This window comes from Oncorhynchus gorbuscha, linkage group LG12 (genome assembly GCF_021184085.1).
Source record: "Oncorhynchus gorbuscha isolate QuinsamMale2020 ecotype Even-year linkage group LG12, OgorEven_v1.0, whole genome shotgun sequence".
Classification (NCBI taxonomy): Eukaryota; Metazoa; Chordata; class Actinopteri; order Salmoniformes; family Salmonidae; genus Oncorhynchus; species Oncorhynchus gorbuscha.
In genome coordinates this window covers 84,869,229-84,884,800 of record NC_060184.1, presented here as the reverse complement: position 1 = coordinate 84,884,800, position 15,572 = coordinate 84,869,229, and the positions used below count along the sequence as shown (strand labels likewise).

The window sequence follows — 15,572 nt, the reverse complement described above, 5'->3', positions numbered from 1 at the left end:
TAGCAATCCTGCAACTTCCTCCCACCCACCCAATACATTCCAAAGCCATCAGGCCCCTACAGATTACTATTAACTTCTGGTGTAGACCCTCTTAAACCTCCATCAGTGACATGAATAAGTAGAAGTTCTGAGAATAGGATAACACCATCCTAAATAAACTACTGTCTACACACACAAGCTTATAGAACTAGTCTATACACACACCATTTATATTCTGGAAACTGATATCTCATTCTAATATTTCTTGATATTAAGTATTACTATTGGAGCCAAAAAAAAAAAAAAGGCATTTCGCTGCACCTGCAAAATATGGGTACGCGACATGGTTCGGACGGGTCAGTCTGTTTGAAAGGACCCAGAGGAGAAGAGTTCTCATCCTGACCAACCATTGGTCAAGACACTGTGCGCTGATGCACTTAGATCAAGAAAACAACTTGCAGGTACATTCTATTGTATAATGGGTTGGAAAGTCATCCAGAATCTCTCCCCGGTGTGTGAGACCCTCTTACCCAAGTGCAGCTTCTATTAAATATAGACTTGTGTCCATAGACTCAGTGTGCAGTTCCTTCCATCTCCTAACAGTACAGATCGGCTCCCTAAAAACACAGGACACCAGTTAAATGAGACATTTTGATATTTAATCCATTAATTTAAAAGGAAAAACAACTTTATCGGTTGGAGGTTATCTTAAGAAAACAAAGAACCAGACATATAAAATAAATACAGCTGCGAGCAATATGGGCTGTTAACTACTATACTGAAATCCTAATTACTGATCGGAGGAAATAGTCCTATGGTACTAGAGATCGAGGTTGAGTAGCTGGGTACAGCAGCTGCAGAACCACTGTTGGTCCAGTCGGGGAGTTCTTAGTGTGACCATAGAGGTAGATAGAGGACTCATCTTTGCATCTGTGCCATTATAGCGTATGTGACAGAATGAGCAGTGCCATTGAGGCCATTTCCATTTTAAAGTAGGACATTGTCTTATTGGCCAATTGCTCTCCACTCAGTTGACTACTTTAAAATGGTTTAAGCCCTCTATGGCAATGTCCATGCTAAAATGGGTTTCATCCACGAGGAGTCCTCTCTCTACCGAGTATGACAGACAGGAAGAGTCAAGTGCGGGAGCTTTTCCAGAGTGACACAGGAGGGTGTCTTCCTCAAGAAGTCTTCTCAACAGCAGCAGCCTCCTCCCTCTCCATCTTGGCCTCCTGCCTCCATCTTGCTTTCTTTTCCATGTTCTGAGCTGTTAGAGACTCATGCCTGCCGGCAGCCTGGGGAACACACACACACAATTGGTCAGTCGATCCTTCTCACCACACACACCTGGGGCAGCGAAACGATTGCCGGGATTCAATTCCAGGCGCATTATAGCAGACAATTTATGCATTTATGAAAACTCCGTGAACGTAAGGGAAATTACTTTTAGAAAGGGGCATTGCTGGCTGTCCAGTGTATTTATTACGGATTAGGGCTGTTGCAGTAACCATATTACCGCCACACTGGCAGTCACGAGTCATGAAGGCAGTATGATGCCACATGACCTTTCTAGTCACGGTAATTAGGCTTCTCCAAGCTCGGACGCTGCGGATGGGCATTTGTAGCCTACCAAATTTTCTGGTACTCAGCACTATACCGTCCCTCTAATCACTCTGATATCAATTGAAATGACAACAAGCTGAGTCCGATGATTCTGTGAAACACCGCCCCCGACCATGAGGGACCCTCCACCTCGATCCCGCTCCAGAGTACAGGCCTCAGTGTAATGCTCATTCCTTCAAAGATCCAGGTATTAACCTCTCCATGGTTGCAGGATCATGTCTATTTATACAAGTTTTCTATTGAAATTCATTGTGGAGAGCTTATTTATATATTTTGTGCTATGAATACCAAGTAGGTCTACTTCACCATCAGCCCATTTTATAGGTAAACTGCAGGGTAATGTAAAAGTTTAAGGATCCAATACGTATTATTGTACACTTACCATAATTAGGTTTTAGTCCAGAAAAGTTATCTAGATCTTCAAGGAGACATTGCAGGGATCTAGCTCATGGACTTAATATAAAACTAGAGTCATCGGCATACATGGACAACTCTGTTTTTAAGCCTTGGATTTAAAATCCTCTAATGTTATTGGATCTGATTTTAATAGCTATCATTTTGATGGCCATAACGATGGTGACAGCGGACACCCTTGTTTAACCTGTTGATCCTACCCCCTACTTTTTCGAACATTCTGTTAAAAAAAAAATCACGCAACATTTCAGCGTCTTGCTACTCACGCCAGGAATATAGTATATGCATATGATTAGTATGTGTGGATAGAAAACACTCTTGACATTTCTAAAACTGGTTAAATCACGGCTGTGACTATAACAGAACGTGCATTTCATCGAAAAGCGCAGGAAAATCTGATCACTGAAAATTGGAAAATATATCAATGCGCCACTTGCATGTATTGTTGAATGGAAACCAAATTACCTGGAGCCGAGATTCCAATTCCTATAGTTTCCACACGATGTCACCAGTCTTGTCATTTGCCTGGGCTTTGTTTCATGGTCAAACGAACAAGACACAGCCCATTTCTTCCGGTCTCCGACAGGATGTTTTGGTCTTGAAATATCCGGACATTATTTCAAGACGTGGAGTTATTGAATATACATCGCCCCGTGATCAATTCGATAGATTATTAACGTTTACTAATACCTAAAGTTGCATTACAAAAGTATTTCGAAGTGTTTTGTGAAAGTTTATCGTCAACTTTTTTTATTTTAAAAAATGACGTTGCGTTATAAAACGCTGTTTTTTTCTTGATCACACAGTCTTCATAGATCGATATTTATGGACCGATTTAATCGGAAAAAAAGACCCAATAGTGATTATGGGACATCTAGGAGTGCCAACAAAGAACATTGTATATATATAATATATATATAAAAAATATATGCCATTTAGCAGACGCTTTTATCCAAAGCGACTTACAGTCATGTGTGCATACATTCTACGTATGGGTGGTCCCGGGGATCGAACCCACTACCCTGGCGTTACAAGCGCCATGCTCTACCAACTGAGCTACAGAAGTAGGGTTAGGGTAATGAATGTTTTATATTTTATTTCTGCGTTTTGTGTAGCGCCGGCTACACTAATTATTCTGTTTACGTCTCCTTTTGGATATTTCGGGGTGTTGCATGCTATCAGATAATAGCTTCTCATGCTTTCGCCGAAAAGCATTTTAAAAATCTGACTTGTTGGCTGGATTCACAACGAGTGTAGCTTTAATTCAGTACCCTGCATGTGTGTTTTAATGAAAGTTTGTGTTTTAACGAGTGCTATTAGCATTTAGCGTAGTGCATTTGCATTTCCAGATGTCTAGATGGGACGCCTGCGTGTCGGGTGGACGTAAGAGGTTAACTCCTCTTGACAATTCAAAACTGAGAAGTAGACGTTATTTACCATTTTACACCTGGGATTGCTATACATCATTAATACCCATTTTAAAAAGAGAATTACCGACATTAAAAAATAAATTACAAATCAGGTATTTATAAATAACATGCAGTCTTACTTTATCAAATGCCTTTTCAAAATCCACTATAAATACCATTCCTGGCTTCTTATACGTTTCATGATGTTCTAGTAGTGGTCGTATATTATCTCCAATGTATCGACCATGTAAAAAACCTGTCTGATCAGGATGAACAATACCTGGTAAAACCATTTTAATTCTGAGTGCATTTTAGCATCACAACATGTGTAAGGGACCTCCAGTTTTTTAGATAGACTTCAAAATATGAATACTAGGCCTGGCTTAGATATTTCATGATGACTGGGTCTTTATATTTTCCATCTGGGTCTTGTTTTAATAGAGAAATCAGACCTTCCTGCTGAGTACCTGAGACTATCATTTCTATAGGAGTATATAAAAAATACTTGATATATTATCAAGTTTTTTCCCCCCAGTTTTTTTCCTCTAATTTGGCCTTCGCATCTTTCTGTACATTTTAGTTGATTTTCAATTTTAAAAATATTATTTGGAAAGAATTCCTGACCGTAATCTTCATTCAGTGGGAGGGGATGAAAGAGAACTACCTAAAATAATTAGCTTCCTCTTAAAACAATTCTGAGAATCATAGATGACTCAGTCTTCAGTAACGAGTTTCTGAAAATTATTTTTGTTAGCGTTCCTGTATTGGAGATTCAGGAAGAATTGTGAGCATTTTTCTCCATATTCCATCCAGTTTGCTTTATTTTTGTAATAGATTACATTAGATCATTCTTGAATAAGTTACTCAAGTTCTTTTTGTTTTTCTTCTACCTTATTTTGCATCTCTGTAGTATCGTTTTGTTGCTCTCTACCTGTACTATTAGTTCATTTCCCTTGTTAGTCTTGTCTCTTTAGCCAGAAACTGCTTTTTTATTATTGATGAATATTGAATTGAATGACCTCTGAAGGTACATTTAAAGGTATCCCAAACAATAAGGGGATTTTCTGAACCTATATTATAATGAAAAAAAATTAAGTTATAAATGATTTTGTCTTAGTTTACTGGATGACCACTTATTTTTAACTAAATTTCCCCCCGTCCACGTGGAACATATATAAGAGTTATAATTATATGATCCGATCGCATTGGATTGAATTCCGGGCTATATGTCCCACTATATAAATGTATATAGGATTCTAGTGACCAAAAGTATTTTTAGCATGGGCTGAAGTAGACAACTGGGTGGGACTTCCTATGGGTTAAGGAAGGATCACAATGAATTATACTGCTGAGCAAACATTCGTAACTCCAGGGGGCAGTAAATCACCAACCTTTGGTTTATACCCATTCTTCCCCAGGATGACAGTTAACAGGCAGGCTGTAATGATACTCACCCTCTTCCCCAGGATGACAGTTAACAGGCAGGCTGCAATGGTGGCAATAATCATCCCGTAACACGCTTTCACTCTCACCCTGTTCCTGGCTGCATCTAGCATCTCAAACCTGCAACACACAAACACGGTGAACTGAATTAATCATGAAGTGTATATGGGGAGGTTGTCCCCACAGACTATTGAAAAAAAACACAAAAAAAAGTTTGAGCAAAACAAAGGGCGAACCACAGCATTTAACCCCAGCAAAGTGACTGGGAATATGGTTGAATATAAACAGTGTAGCTATTCCTTCCGCAAGACAATCAAACAGGCACAATGTTTGTCTCTGTACTATGATGGACTACCAAGGGAAAACCACATCACAGACACCGAAGTCTTGCTCCCAGACAAGCTCAATACAGTCACCCTCTGAGGATAACCGTGCCACAGACACAGCCCTCCCTCGAAGACTGTGGGCTCTCGTTCTCCGCAGCCGACGTGAGTAAGACATTTAAGTGCGTTAACCCTTGCAAGGCTGCTGGCCCAGATCCCAAGCTGCTTTTAGATGTGTGCAAAATCAAATCAAATTTGTCACATACACATGGTTAGCAGATGTTAATGTGAGTGTAGCGAAATGCTTGTGCTTCTAGTTCCGACAACGCAGTAATAACCAACGAGTAATCTAACGTAACAATATCACAACAACTACCTTACACACACACAAGTGTAAAGGGATGAAGAATATGTACCTAAAGATATATGAATTAGTGATGGTACAGCACGGCGTAGGTAAGATGCAGTAGATGGTATCTAGTACAGTATATACACATGAGATGAGTAATGTAGGGTATGTAAACATTATATTAAGTGGCATTGTTTAAATTAGCTAGTGATACATTTATTACATCAATTTTCCATTATTAAAGTGGCTGGAGTTGAGTCAGTATGTTGGCAGCAGCCACTCAATGTTAGTGGTGGCTCTTTAACAGTCTGATGGCCTTGAGATAGAAGCTGTTTTTCCCGTCTCTCGGCCCCGGCTTTGATGCACCTGTACTGACCTCGCCTTCTGGATGATAGCGGGGTGAACAGGCAGTGGCTCGGGTGATTGTTGTCCTTGATTATCTTTTTGGCCTTCCTGTGACATCGGGTGGTGTAGGTGTCCTGGAGGGCAGGTAGTTTGTGGCCTGTCAGGAAGTCCAGTACCCAGTTGCACAGGGCGGGTTCGAGACCCAGGGTCTTGAGCTTGATGACGAGTTGAGGGTACTGTGGTGTTAAATGCTGAGCTGTAGTCGATGAATAGCATTCTCACATAGGTATTCCTCTTGTCCAGGTGGGTTAGGGCAGTGTGCAGTGTGGTTGAGATTGCGTCGTTTGTGGACCTATTTTGGCGGTAAGCAAATTGGAGTGGGTCTAGGGTGTCAGGTAGGGTGGAGGTGGTATGGTCCTTGACTAGTCTCTCAAAGCACTTCATGATGACGGAAGTGAGTGCTCCGGGGCGGTAGTCGTTTAGCTCAGTTACCTTAGCTTTCTTGGGAACAGGAAAAATGGTGGCCCTCGTGAAGCATGTGGGAACAGCAGACTGGGATAAGGCTTGATTAAATATGTCCGTAAACACACCAGCCAGCTGGTCTGCGCATGCTCTGAGGACGTGGCTGGAGATGCCACCTGGGCCTGCAGCCTTGCGAGGGTTAACACGTTTAAATGTTTTACTCACCTCGGCTGCAGTGAAGGAGAGTCCGCAGGTTTTTGTAGCGGGCCGTGTCAGTGGCACTGTATTGTCCTCAAAGCGAGCAAAGAAGTTGTTTAGTCTGCCTGGGAGCAAGACATCCTGATCCGCGACTGGGCTGGTTTTCTTTTTGTAATCTGCGATTGATGGAAGACCCTGCCACATAACTCTCGTGTCTGAGCCGTTGAATTGCGACGCTTAGCTTGTTTGATTGTTTTGGAGGGAATAGCTACACCCTATTCGGTCATATTTCTGGTCACCTTGCCCTGGTTAAAAGCAGTGGTTTGTGCTTTCAGTTTCACGCGAATGCTGCCATCAATCCACGGTTTCTGGTTGGGGAATGTTTTAATAGTTGCTGTGGGTACGACATCATCGATGCACTTGCTAATAAACTCACTAACTGAATCAGTGTATTCATCAATGTTATTTGACGCAATGCGGAACACATCCCAATCCACGTGATCGAAGCAATCTTGAAACGTGGAATCAGATTGGTCGGACCAGTATTGAACAGACCTGAGCGCGGGAGCTTGTTTTAGTTTCTGTCTATAGGCAGGGAGCAACCAAATGGAGTCGTGGTCAGCTTTTCTGAAAGGAGGGCAGGGGAGGGCCTTATATGCGTCACGGAAGATGGAATAACAATGATCCAGGGTTTTACCAGCCCTGGTTGCGCAATCGATATGTTGATACAATTTAGGGAGTCTTGTTTTTCCAGAGTAGCCTTGTTAAAATCCCCAGCTACAATGAATGCAGCCTCAGGATATGTAGTTTCCAGTTTACATTGAGTCAAATAAAGTTTGTTCAGGGCCATCGGTGTGTCTGCTTGGGGGGGAATATATATAACCAGGCAGGACATTTCAGGACATTTCAAAACTACATGAGTTTTCCTGTTGGAGTGACCATGTTAAAGAGGGATCCTTGTGAGGGTGATTAAGTGTATTGGACAGAGGGGTGTGTGTGCGTGCGTACGTGCCAGTGTGCTACTTCTGCTTCATATCAAACCAGCAGATCATTTCTCAGATGTCAGGAACCCAAACCACAGCAATTACTTAAAACATTACCTGCTACAGAGACACACACCTGAAAGAGTGAGAGAGGCAGAGAGACCTCATTTGAACTATTAAGAGCCAATCAGGGGCGGGTGTGTTGGGAGGTCTGTTTGTAAACAGGAAGTGTCCACTTACGACACTTGCTCTGGGATCTGGTCAGGGGTCTTGAAGCGTCCAGACCAGACCAGGATCCTCCGGTCCATGGGAGAGGGTCTGTAGCCAGGGAGTTTAAAGGCTGGACGGGGATCTGGGAAAGGACACAACAATCAATGCACAGACAAGGTCACGAAAACCATGTAATCCTGGATGGCCAGATAGCGAGCAACATGAAAAGAAACTGCCACGTGGGGAAACTAGGTGGCTCGTTTTAGCTTGTTCTTGATACCATGTCTTGTTTTGAGGTGTTTGACTGATGTCTATGCCAATATGGCTAAAATTCACTCATTATGCAAATGTATTAATGTTTCAATAAACATTGAAGAAATGTAGTTTACGTGTCGTCTATCTAAACCAACCTTGTCTGTTTTGCCCCAACCAACAAACTTCAGCAGTTTGGTTGTGCATCATGAATTCAGCATAGCTAGTTTGAATGAAGGTCTGGTTATTAAATGGGTAAATAGTTTAATCCATTCTCCGGAAGCCCTGTCCGAGCCAGAACAGCCCATAGGACAGGACCCCATCCCCTGTTTCTGTAGCAAGTCAGCTTGATGTACTGTATGTACACCTCCTGGACAGGGCTATAGTTAATTGTATAGAGACTAGAGGTCGACCGATTATGTTTTTTCAACGCAGATTCCGTTTATTGAAGGACCAAAAAAAGCCCATACCTATTAAACCGGCCTATATATATATATATATTTTGTAATAATGACAATTACAACACTAAATGAAAACTTATTTGAACTTAATACGTAAATAAAAATCTATTTAGCCTCAAATAAATAATATGTTCAATTTGAGTGTAAAATAATGCAAAAATAATGCAAAAAGTGTTGAAGAAGAAAGTAAAAGTCCAATATGTGCCATGTAAAAAGCTAATGTTTAAGTTCCTTGCTCAGAATATGTGAAAGCTGGTGGTTTCTTTTTACTTCTTGGATATAGGGGGCGCTCTTTTAATTTATGGATAAAAAACGTTCCCGTTTTAAACAAGATATTTTGTCACGAAAAGATGCTTGACTATGCATATAATTGACAACTTTGGAAAGAAAACACTGACGTTTCCAAATCTGCAAAGATATTATCTGTGAGTGCCACAGAACTGATGCTACAGGCGAAACCAATATGAAATTTCAAACAGGAAATGCCCCAGATTTTGAATGTGCTTTGTTCCAATGTCTCCTTATATGGCTGTGAATGCGCAAGGAATGAGCCTACACTTTCTGTCGTTTCCCCAAGGTGTCTGCAGCATTGTGACGTATTTGTAGGCATATCATTGGTAGATTGACCATAAGAGACTACATTTACCAGGTGCTCCGGTTGGTATCCTCCGTTGCAATTATTGCGTAATCTCCAGCTGTGTGTATTTTACCATTTGGTTCAGAGGAGAAACCAAACTGCCACGAATGACTTATCATCGAATAGATATGTGAAAAAAACCTTGAGGATTGATTCTAAACAACGTTTTCCATGTTTCTGTCGATATTATGGAGTTAATTTGGAAAAAAGTTCAGCGTTGTAATGACTGAATTTTAAGGGTTTTTTCTTAGCCAAACGTGATGAACAAAACGGAGCGATTTCTCCTACACAAATTATATTTTGGGAAAAACTGAACATTTGCTATCTAACTGAGTCTCCTCATTGAAAACATCTGAAGTTCTTCAAATGTAAATTATTTTATTTGAATGCTTTTCTTGTTTGTGAAAATGTTGCCTGCTGAATGCTAGGCTTAATGCTATGCTAGCTATCAATACTCTTACAAATGCTTGTGTAGCTATGGTTGAAAAGCATATTTTGAAAATCTGAGATGACAGTGTTAACAAAAGGCTAAGCTTGTGAGCCAATATTTATTTCATTTAATTTGCGATTTTCATGAATAGGTAACGTTGCGTTATGGTAATGAGCTTGAGGCTGTAAATACGCTCCCGGATACAGGATTGCTCGAAGCAACAGGTTAACACGAGTCTTCTATATTCCAGTTAAGAAGTTTTAGGTTGTAGTTATTATAGGACTATTTCTTTCTATATCATTTGTATTTCATATACCTTTGACTATTAGATATTCTTATAGGCACAATAGTATTGCAGCCTAATCTCAGGAGTTGATAGGCTTGAAGTCAAACAGAGCTGAGCTTCAAGCATTGCAAAGAGCTGCTGGCAAACGCAGGCAAGTGCTGTTTGAATGCATGCTTACGAGCCTGCTGTTGCCTACCACCGCTCAGTCAAACTGCTCTATCAAATAAGACTTAATTATAATAAGCACAGAAATACGAGCCTTTGGTAATTAATATGGTCAAATCCAGAAACTATCACTCTGAAAACAAAATGTAATAATAATAATAATAATATAATAATAATAATATCTATTCTGTCAGTGAAATATGGTTCCATATTTTAGCGAACGGGTGGCATCCATACGTCTAAATATTGCTGTTACATTGCACAACCTTCAATGTTGTCATAATTATGTAAAATTCTGGCAAATTAATTACGGTCTTTGTTAGGAAGAAATGGTCTTCACACAGTTCGCAACAAGCCAGGCGGCCTAAACTGCTGCATATACTCCACTCTGTTTGCACGGAACGCAAGAGAAGTGAATTTCTCTAGTTAATATTGCCTGCTAACATGAATTTCTTTTAACCTAACATGCAAGTTAAAAATATATACTTGCGTATTGATTTTAAGAAAGGCATTCATGTTTATGGTTAGGTACAATGACAGTGCTTTTTTCAAAAATACGCTTGTTAAATCATCCCCCGTTTGGCGGTAGGCTGTGATTCGATAAATTATCAGGCACAGTATTTATTATTTGCAAGAGGGACAAGCTAGTAAAACTAGTAATATCAACCATGTGTAGTTAATCATTAGTTATGTTAAGATTTATTGTTATAAGATATGTTTAATGCTAACTAGCAACTTACTTGGTCCCTTGCTGCACTCGCGTAACAGGTGGTCAAGCCTGCCACGCAGTCTCCTCGTGGAGTGCAATGTAATCGTCCATAATGGGCATCCAAAAATGCTGATTACCGATTTTCAAGTGTTCATTACATCGGCCCTAATTGAGTCGGCCATGCCGATTAATCATTCAACCTCTAATAGAGACAGTTAAGACTCAGATTTAGGAATCATTGCATTTCACACGCTCCGGCTGTTAGCGTCGACCTACGTGGTTACATCCCGTCCCTCATTCTCAGGAGTGAACTTTCTCCCAGTTTTTATGGCTACGAAATGTCAGGCACCCCTGTGGCTTAAGACTAGACTGAGAGATGATTAATGAAGATATTATTACTGAGATATGAATGAAGAGTTGGCTCAGTGATTTATTAACAGATAACTCCAGTACACAGCTGATGTTGACATGACGAGCTGTGGTATCTTGTGAAGGAACCTCTTCCGTCACATAAGTATTAATTTTTTTATGTACTGTGGGTCCAGTGGGAACAAAAAGACTCTGGAATGACTTCCTGACTGAGCACACAGCCCAAAGGCTGGAGAACAAAACAGACCGGGTCAGAGGCTGGAGAACAAAACAGACCGGGTCAGAGGCTGGAGAACAAAACAGACCGGGTCAGAGGCTGGAGAACAAAACAGACCGGGTCAGAGGCTGGAGAACAAAACAGACCGGGTCAGAGGCTGGAGAACAAAACAGACAGGGTCAGAGGCTGGAGAACAAAACAGACAGGGTCAGAGGCTGGAGAACAAAACAGACAGGGTCAGAGGCTGGAGAACAAAACAGACAGGGTCAGAGGCAAACAAAACAGACAGGGTCAGAGGCTGGAGAACAAAACAGACAGGGTCAGAGGCTGGAGAACAAAACAGACAGGGTCAGAGGCTGGAGAACAAAACAGACAGGGTCAGAGGCTGGAGAACAAAACAGACAGGGTCAGAGGCTGGAGAACAAAACAGACAGGGTCAGAGGCTAGAGGACAAAACAGACAGGGTCAGAGGCTAGAGAACAAAACAGACAGGGTCAGAGGCTGGAGAACAGAATCATTAAATCAGCTTACCATGTGCTGGGACTGCAGGTGTTGCAGGCGGAGGTTCTGGGTTTCCTGTCTGAGGTTTACTGCACATCCTCCTCTGTCCCCCCAGCTCAGCCAGAGCTCTGCTCCATCTCCCCATCTGTCCCTGTCTGCACCATTGACCTGTGAGAGAGACCACCAAATCAGTCAGAAGAGACCTTTAACCTCCACAACAGAAAGAGAGCAGCATCAGCTTCAATGAGAAGAGTAAGTCTAGAGTAGCTCAGCAGTCTAAAGCACTTCATCACTACAGAACCCAGTTCGAGCCCAGGCTGTGTCACAACCTCCCTTCACAGGGAGTCCTATAGGGCAGCGCACAATTGGCCTAGGGTTGTCTGGATTAAGGGAGGGTTTGGCCAGGAGGCTTTACTGGGCCCAACGCACTCCAGCTACTCCTTGTGGCGGGCCGGGCGCCAGCAGGCAGACTTCAGTCATCAGTTGACCGGTGTTTACTCCGACACATTGGTGTAGCTGGCTTCCAGGTTAAGCGGGCTGGTGTTAAGAAGAGCGGTTTGATGGGTCATGTTTCGAAGGACGCACGACTCGACCTTCACCTCTCCCGAGCCCGTTGGAGAGTTGCAGCGAAGAGACAAGATCGGAGGAAACACTGCCGAACTGACAACCAATACCAGTCCTCCTGAGTGGTGCCTCAGCACTGCCTTAGACCACAGCGCCACTCAGGAGGCCCGGATTACATTTTTTTTTAAATAGATAAATCAGGTATTAGCTAGGAACATCCAAACAGCAGGTGACAACATACCCAAACCCACAAATTGTGTCATATTTCTACTGAGCTCTGTGTTCACTAGTTTACCGACCTCTTGCACAGTTAAAAGTTGCTTTGAAATTCGATATTCCCATCTTCACATGTCAATAGCTCGCAAACAACTAAGTCCGGGTCTGAGGAGCCATTTGGCGTAGACACTAGCCTAGCTGCCCATCACCCTAGCAGGGTTTTCTTGATGGCATGAACACAGCCCTTGAGGCTGGGCCTGAGGATTGTCTCGGGTCAGTGGCTGTCTAGATCCCTGCTGTTTTCTTCTCTGACCTGCCCTGTCTGGAACTGAAGCCACTCCGACATCGTCTTAGCTGTGTGCTTAAGGTCGTTGTCTTGTTGGAAGGTGAACCTTAGGAATTCAGACTGGGGCTGAGTGCTCTGGAGCAGGTTATCATCAAGGATCTCTGTACTTTCTCTTTTATATTTCCCCTCGATCCTGACTAATTATAGAGTTACCAGCCTCAAATTGCAGCCCAAATAAATGCTTCAGCGTTCAAGTAAACAGACACATCAACTGTTCAGGCGTGACTCAGGTCTTCATGGTAAAATTACTGCAAAGAAAGGACACCAATAAAGAGACTTCCTTGGGCCAAGAAACACAAGCAATGGCCCGTTGGAAATTTGTCCTTTGGTCTGGAGGCACAATTGGAGATTTTTGGTTACAACCGCCGTGTCTTCGTGAGACGCAGAATAGGTGAACATATGATCTCCGCATGCGTGGTTCTCACCGTCTAAGCATGGAGGAGTAGTTGTGATGGTGCTCTGCTGGTGACAAGGTCTGATTTATTTAGAATTCAATGCACACTTAACCAGCATGGCTACCACACTATTCTGCAGCGATACACCATTCCATCTGGTTTGCGCTTCGTGGGAGTATCATTTGTTTTTCAACAGGACAATGACCCAAACACACCTCCAAGGCTGTGTAAGGGCCATTTGACGAAGGAGAGTAATAGAGTGCTGCATCAGATGACCTGGCCTCCACAATCCCCCAACCTCAACCAAATTGAGATGGTTTGGGATGAGTTGGGCCGCAGAGTGAAGGAAAAGCAGCCAACAAGTGCTCAGCATGTGGGAACACCTTCTAGAAACTGTTGGAAAAGCATTACAGGTGAAGCTGGTTGACAGAAAGCCAAGAGTGTGCAAAGCTGTCAAAGTCAAAGGTTGGCTACTCTGAAGAATCTCAAATATATTTCGATTTGTTTAACACTTTTTTGGTTACTATGATTCCATAGGTGTTATTTCATAGTTTTGATGTCTTCAATATTATTCTACAATGTAAAAAAAATAGTACAAATAAAAGGAAAACCCTTGAATGAGAAGGTGTTCTAAAGCTTTTGACCTGCATGTATACACACACACATATTGGAATAATTTTCTGTGCAGACTAAATTTTGTGCAACTTGCCTCCTTATCTAAGAGATAAGCACCAACATTCTACTCCCTTGGAGTCAATTTTTCCAAGGTAATGTACAGAACTGAGGCGTTTATCCCGCTTATACTACAGCTGCCAAAGAAAACAATATGAAAGCACACATTTAACGGTAGAAATGTATTTTCGCTGAGATCTTCATTTATAAGCAAATTTGATACTTTCTCATCTTTTGGTATATTATTGCATCATGATTGCAAGGTGCCCCAATATCTGGTTATAATGTCCATTCTAGAATGCCCTTCCAGCCAATCAGAAATTAGTATTCAACAATATCATGGTATAAGTAAGAGCTTAGAAGAGCTACAGAAATTGTAATGTTTCAAATATTTATATAAAAGTGTGCAAGCGCTTTATGGGAAACCAGAGGGTGTGCAATGCATTTCCCTAAGCTGTGAACAATCTAATGTTGGTTTGTTGTGCCTAGGTCATGTGATCAAGAAGCTGTTGAAATTAGTCAAACTAAAACTAACTAAATTAAGGTCAAAGACATTCATGCATTTTTCAGAACACCAAAGGTTATGTATTGTTTGTTCCTACCATTTGAACAGTTCAAAGTTGGTTTGGGTGTGTCACATGGTCAAGGAGATTAAAAAGGGGTGCGCAACATACTGAGGTTGCTAGGTCACATGGCTGAAGTGAAATTTTGAATGCCGAAATTGTAAAAAGTTCCAGATATAATTGTATAAGTGCTTTATGGGAAAACGAGAAGGTGTGCAGCATGTGTCCCTCCCTTCAGTTCAACAACAGTTTAAAGTTGTTTGAATTTTCTCGAAGTGGCCAGAGTGATTGAAATTTGAAAATTTTAATTATGCAATTTGTTGACGGTGCCTAACTAGTTGCATTAGACCGTGCCTACTCCATGCCGTGTGATACTGAAACTCAAGTCGGAATCGGGAAAATAAGAAATGTCCAATGTTGTACACCATTTGTTCTAACCTGAATACTGTACTTCAAATCGTTTACGAGCTATTTAAAGTTTGAAACTCCAAATGTCTGGTGAATATCTAATCTCAAACCAACTATCACGGTTCTCGACAGTCTGTCGTACGTGATAGTTGTCCCATAATGTTCTTCAAACCAGATATAGAACGGGTCAAACACCGACATGCCATACTCACCTATGGTGGTGCCAAGGGCATTGTAGGGTCTGATGAAGTTCATGTTAAAAGATCTTAAATAAGATGCGACCTTTTTATGCCATGAAAAAGTAACAAAAAATGTTATTCGACAGCTCTCTTCAGCTGTTGAAAGTCACGCAGCACCATACACGTACGACCCAAGATATATAACTGCGACCGCGAAGGGGGTGGAGAAGGCTCTTCACTAGTTACCACAACCACAAAGTCAGAATCATGTCTAAACCTCGCTTATTTCTACAATGTATCTCTTTAAAACCTGATTTTAAACCCAACCCTAAACATAACCACACTGCTAACATTATGCCCAACGTAGACCAAAAAGCAAATGTTAGTTTTCATGAAGTTTTACGATATTGCCAATTTGGACTTTGTGGCTGTGGTAACTAGGGACAAATGCGTCGCAGGGAAAT

The 15,572-nt window shown here is 41.7% G+C and overlaps 1 protein-coding gene across 1 annotated transcript; it reads right to left on the bottom strand.

Moving 5' to 3' along the window:
- Window positions 1-616: 616 nt before the first annotated feature.
- Window positions 617-15,335, bottom strand: fam162a (family with sequence similarity 162 member A). The gene is made up of 5 exons (XM_046293067.1): window positions 15,142-15,335; window positions 11,796-11,933; window positions 7,769-7,880; window positions 4,880-4,988; window positions 617-1,274 (listed from the first exon to the last, which is right to left on the bottom strand). Exons 1-5 carry the CDS (start codon window positions 15,182-15,184, stop codon window positions 1,161-1,163), a joined length of 516 nt encoding a protein of 171 aa, XP_046149023.1. The 5' UTR covers window positions 15,185-15,335; the 3' UTR covers window positions 617-1,160.
- Between the last annotated feature and the right edge of the window lie 237 nt (window positions 15,336-15,572).

Bases quoted from the DNA above. Each gene is read 5' to 3' on its own strand.
- fam162a (XM_046293067.1), bottom strand. From the start codon at position 15,184: ATGAACTTCATCAGACCCTACAATGCCCTTGGCACCACCATAG. The intron at 11,934-15,141 runs GTGAGTATGGCA...TCTCTCTCACAG, and splicing joins TGCCCTTGGCACCACCATAG to GTCAATGGTGCAGACAGGGA. The intron at 4,989-7,768 runs GTAAGTGGACAC...TGTGTGTTGCAG, and splicing joins CAGATCCCAGAGCAAGTGTC to GTTTGAGATGCTAGATGCAG.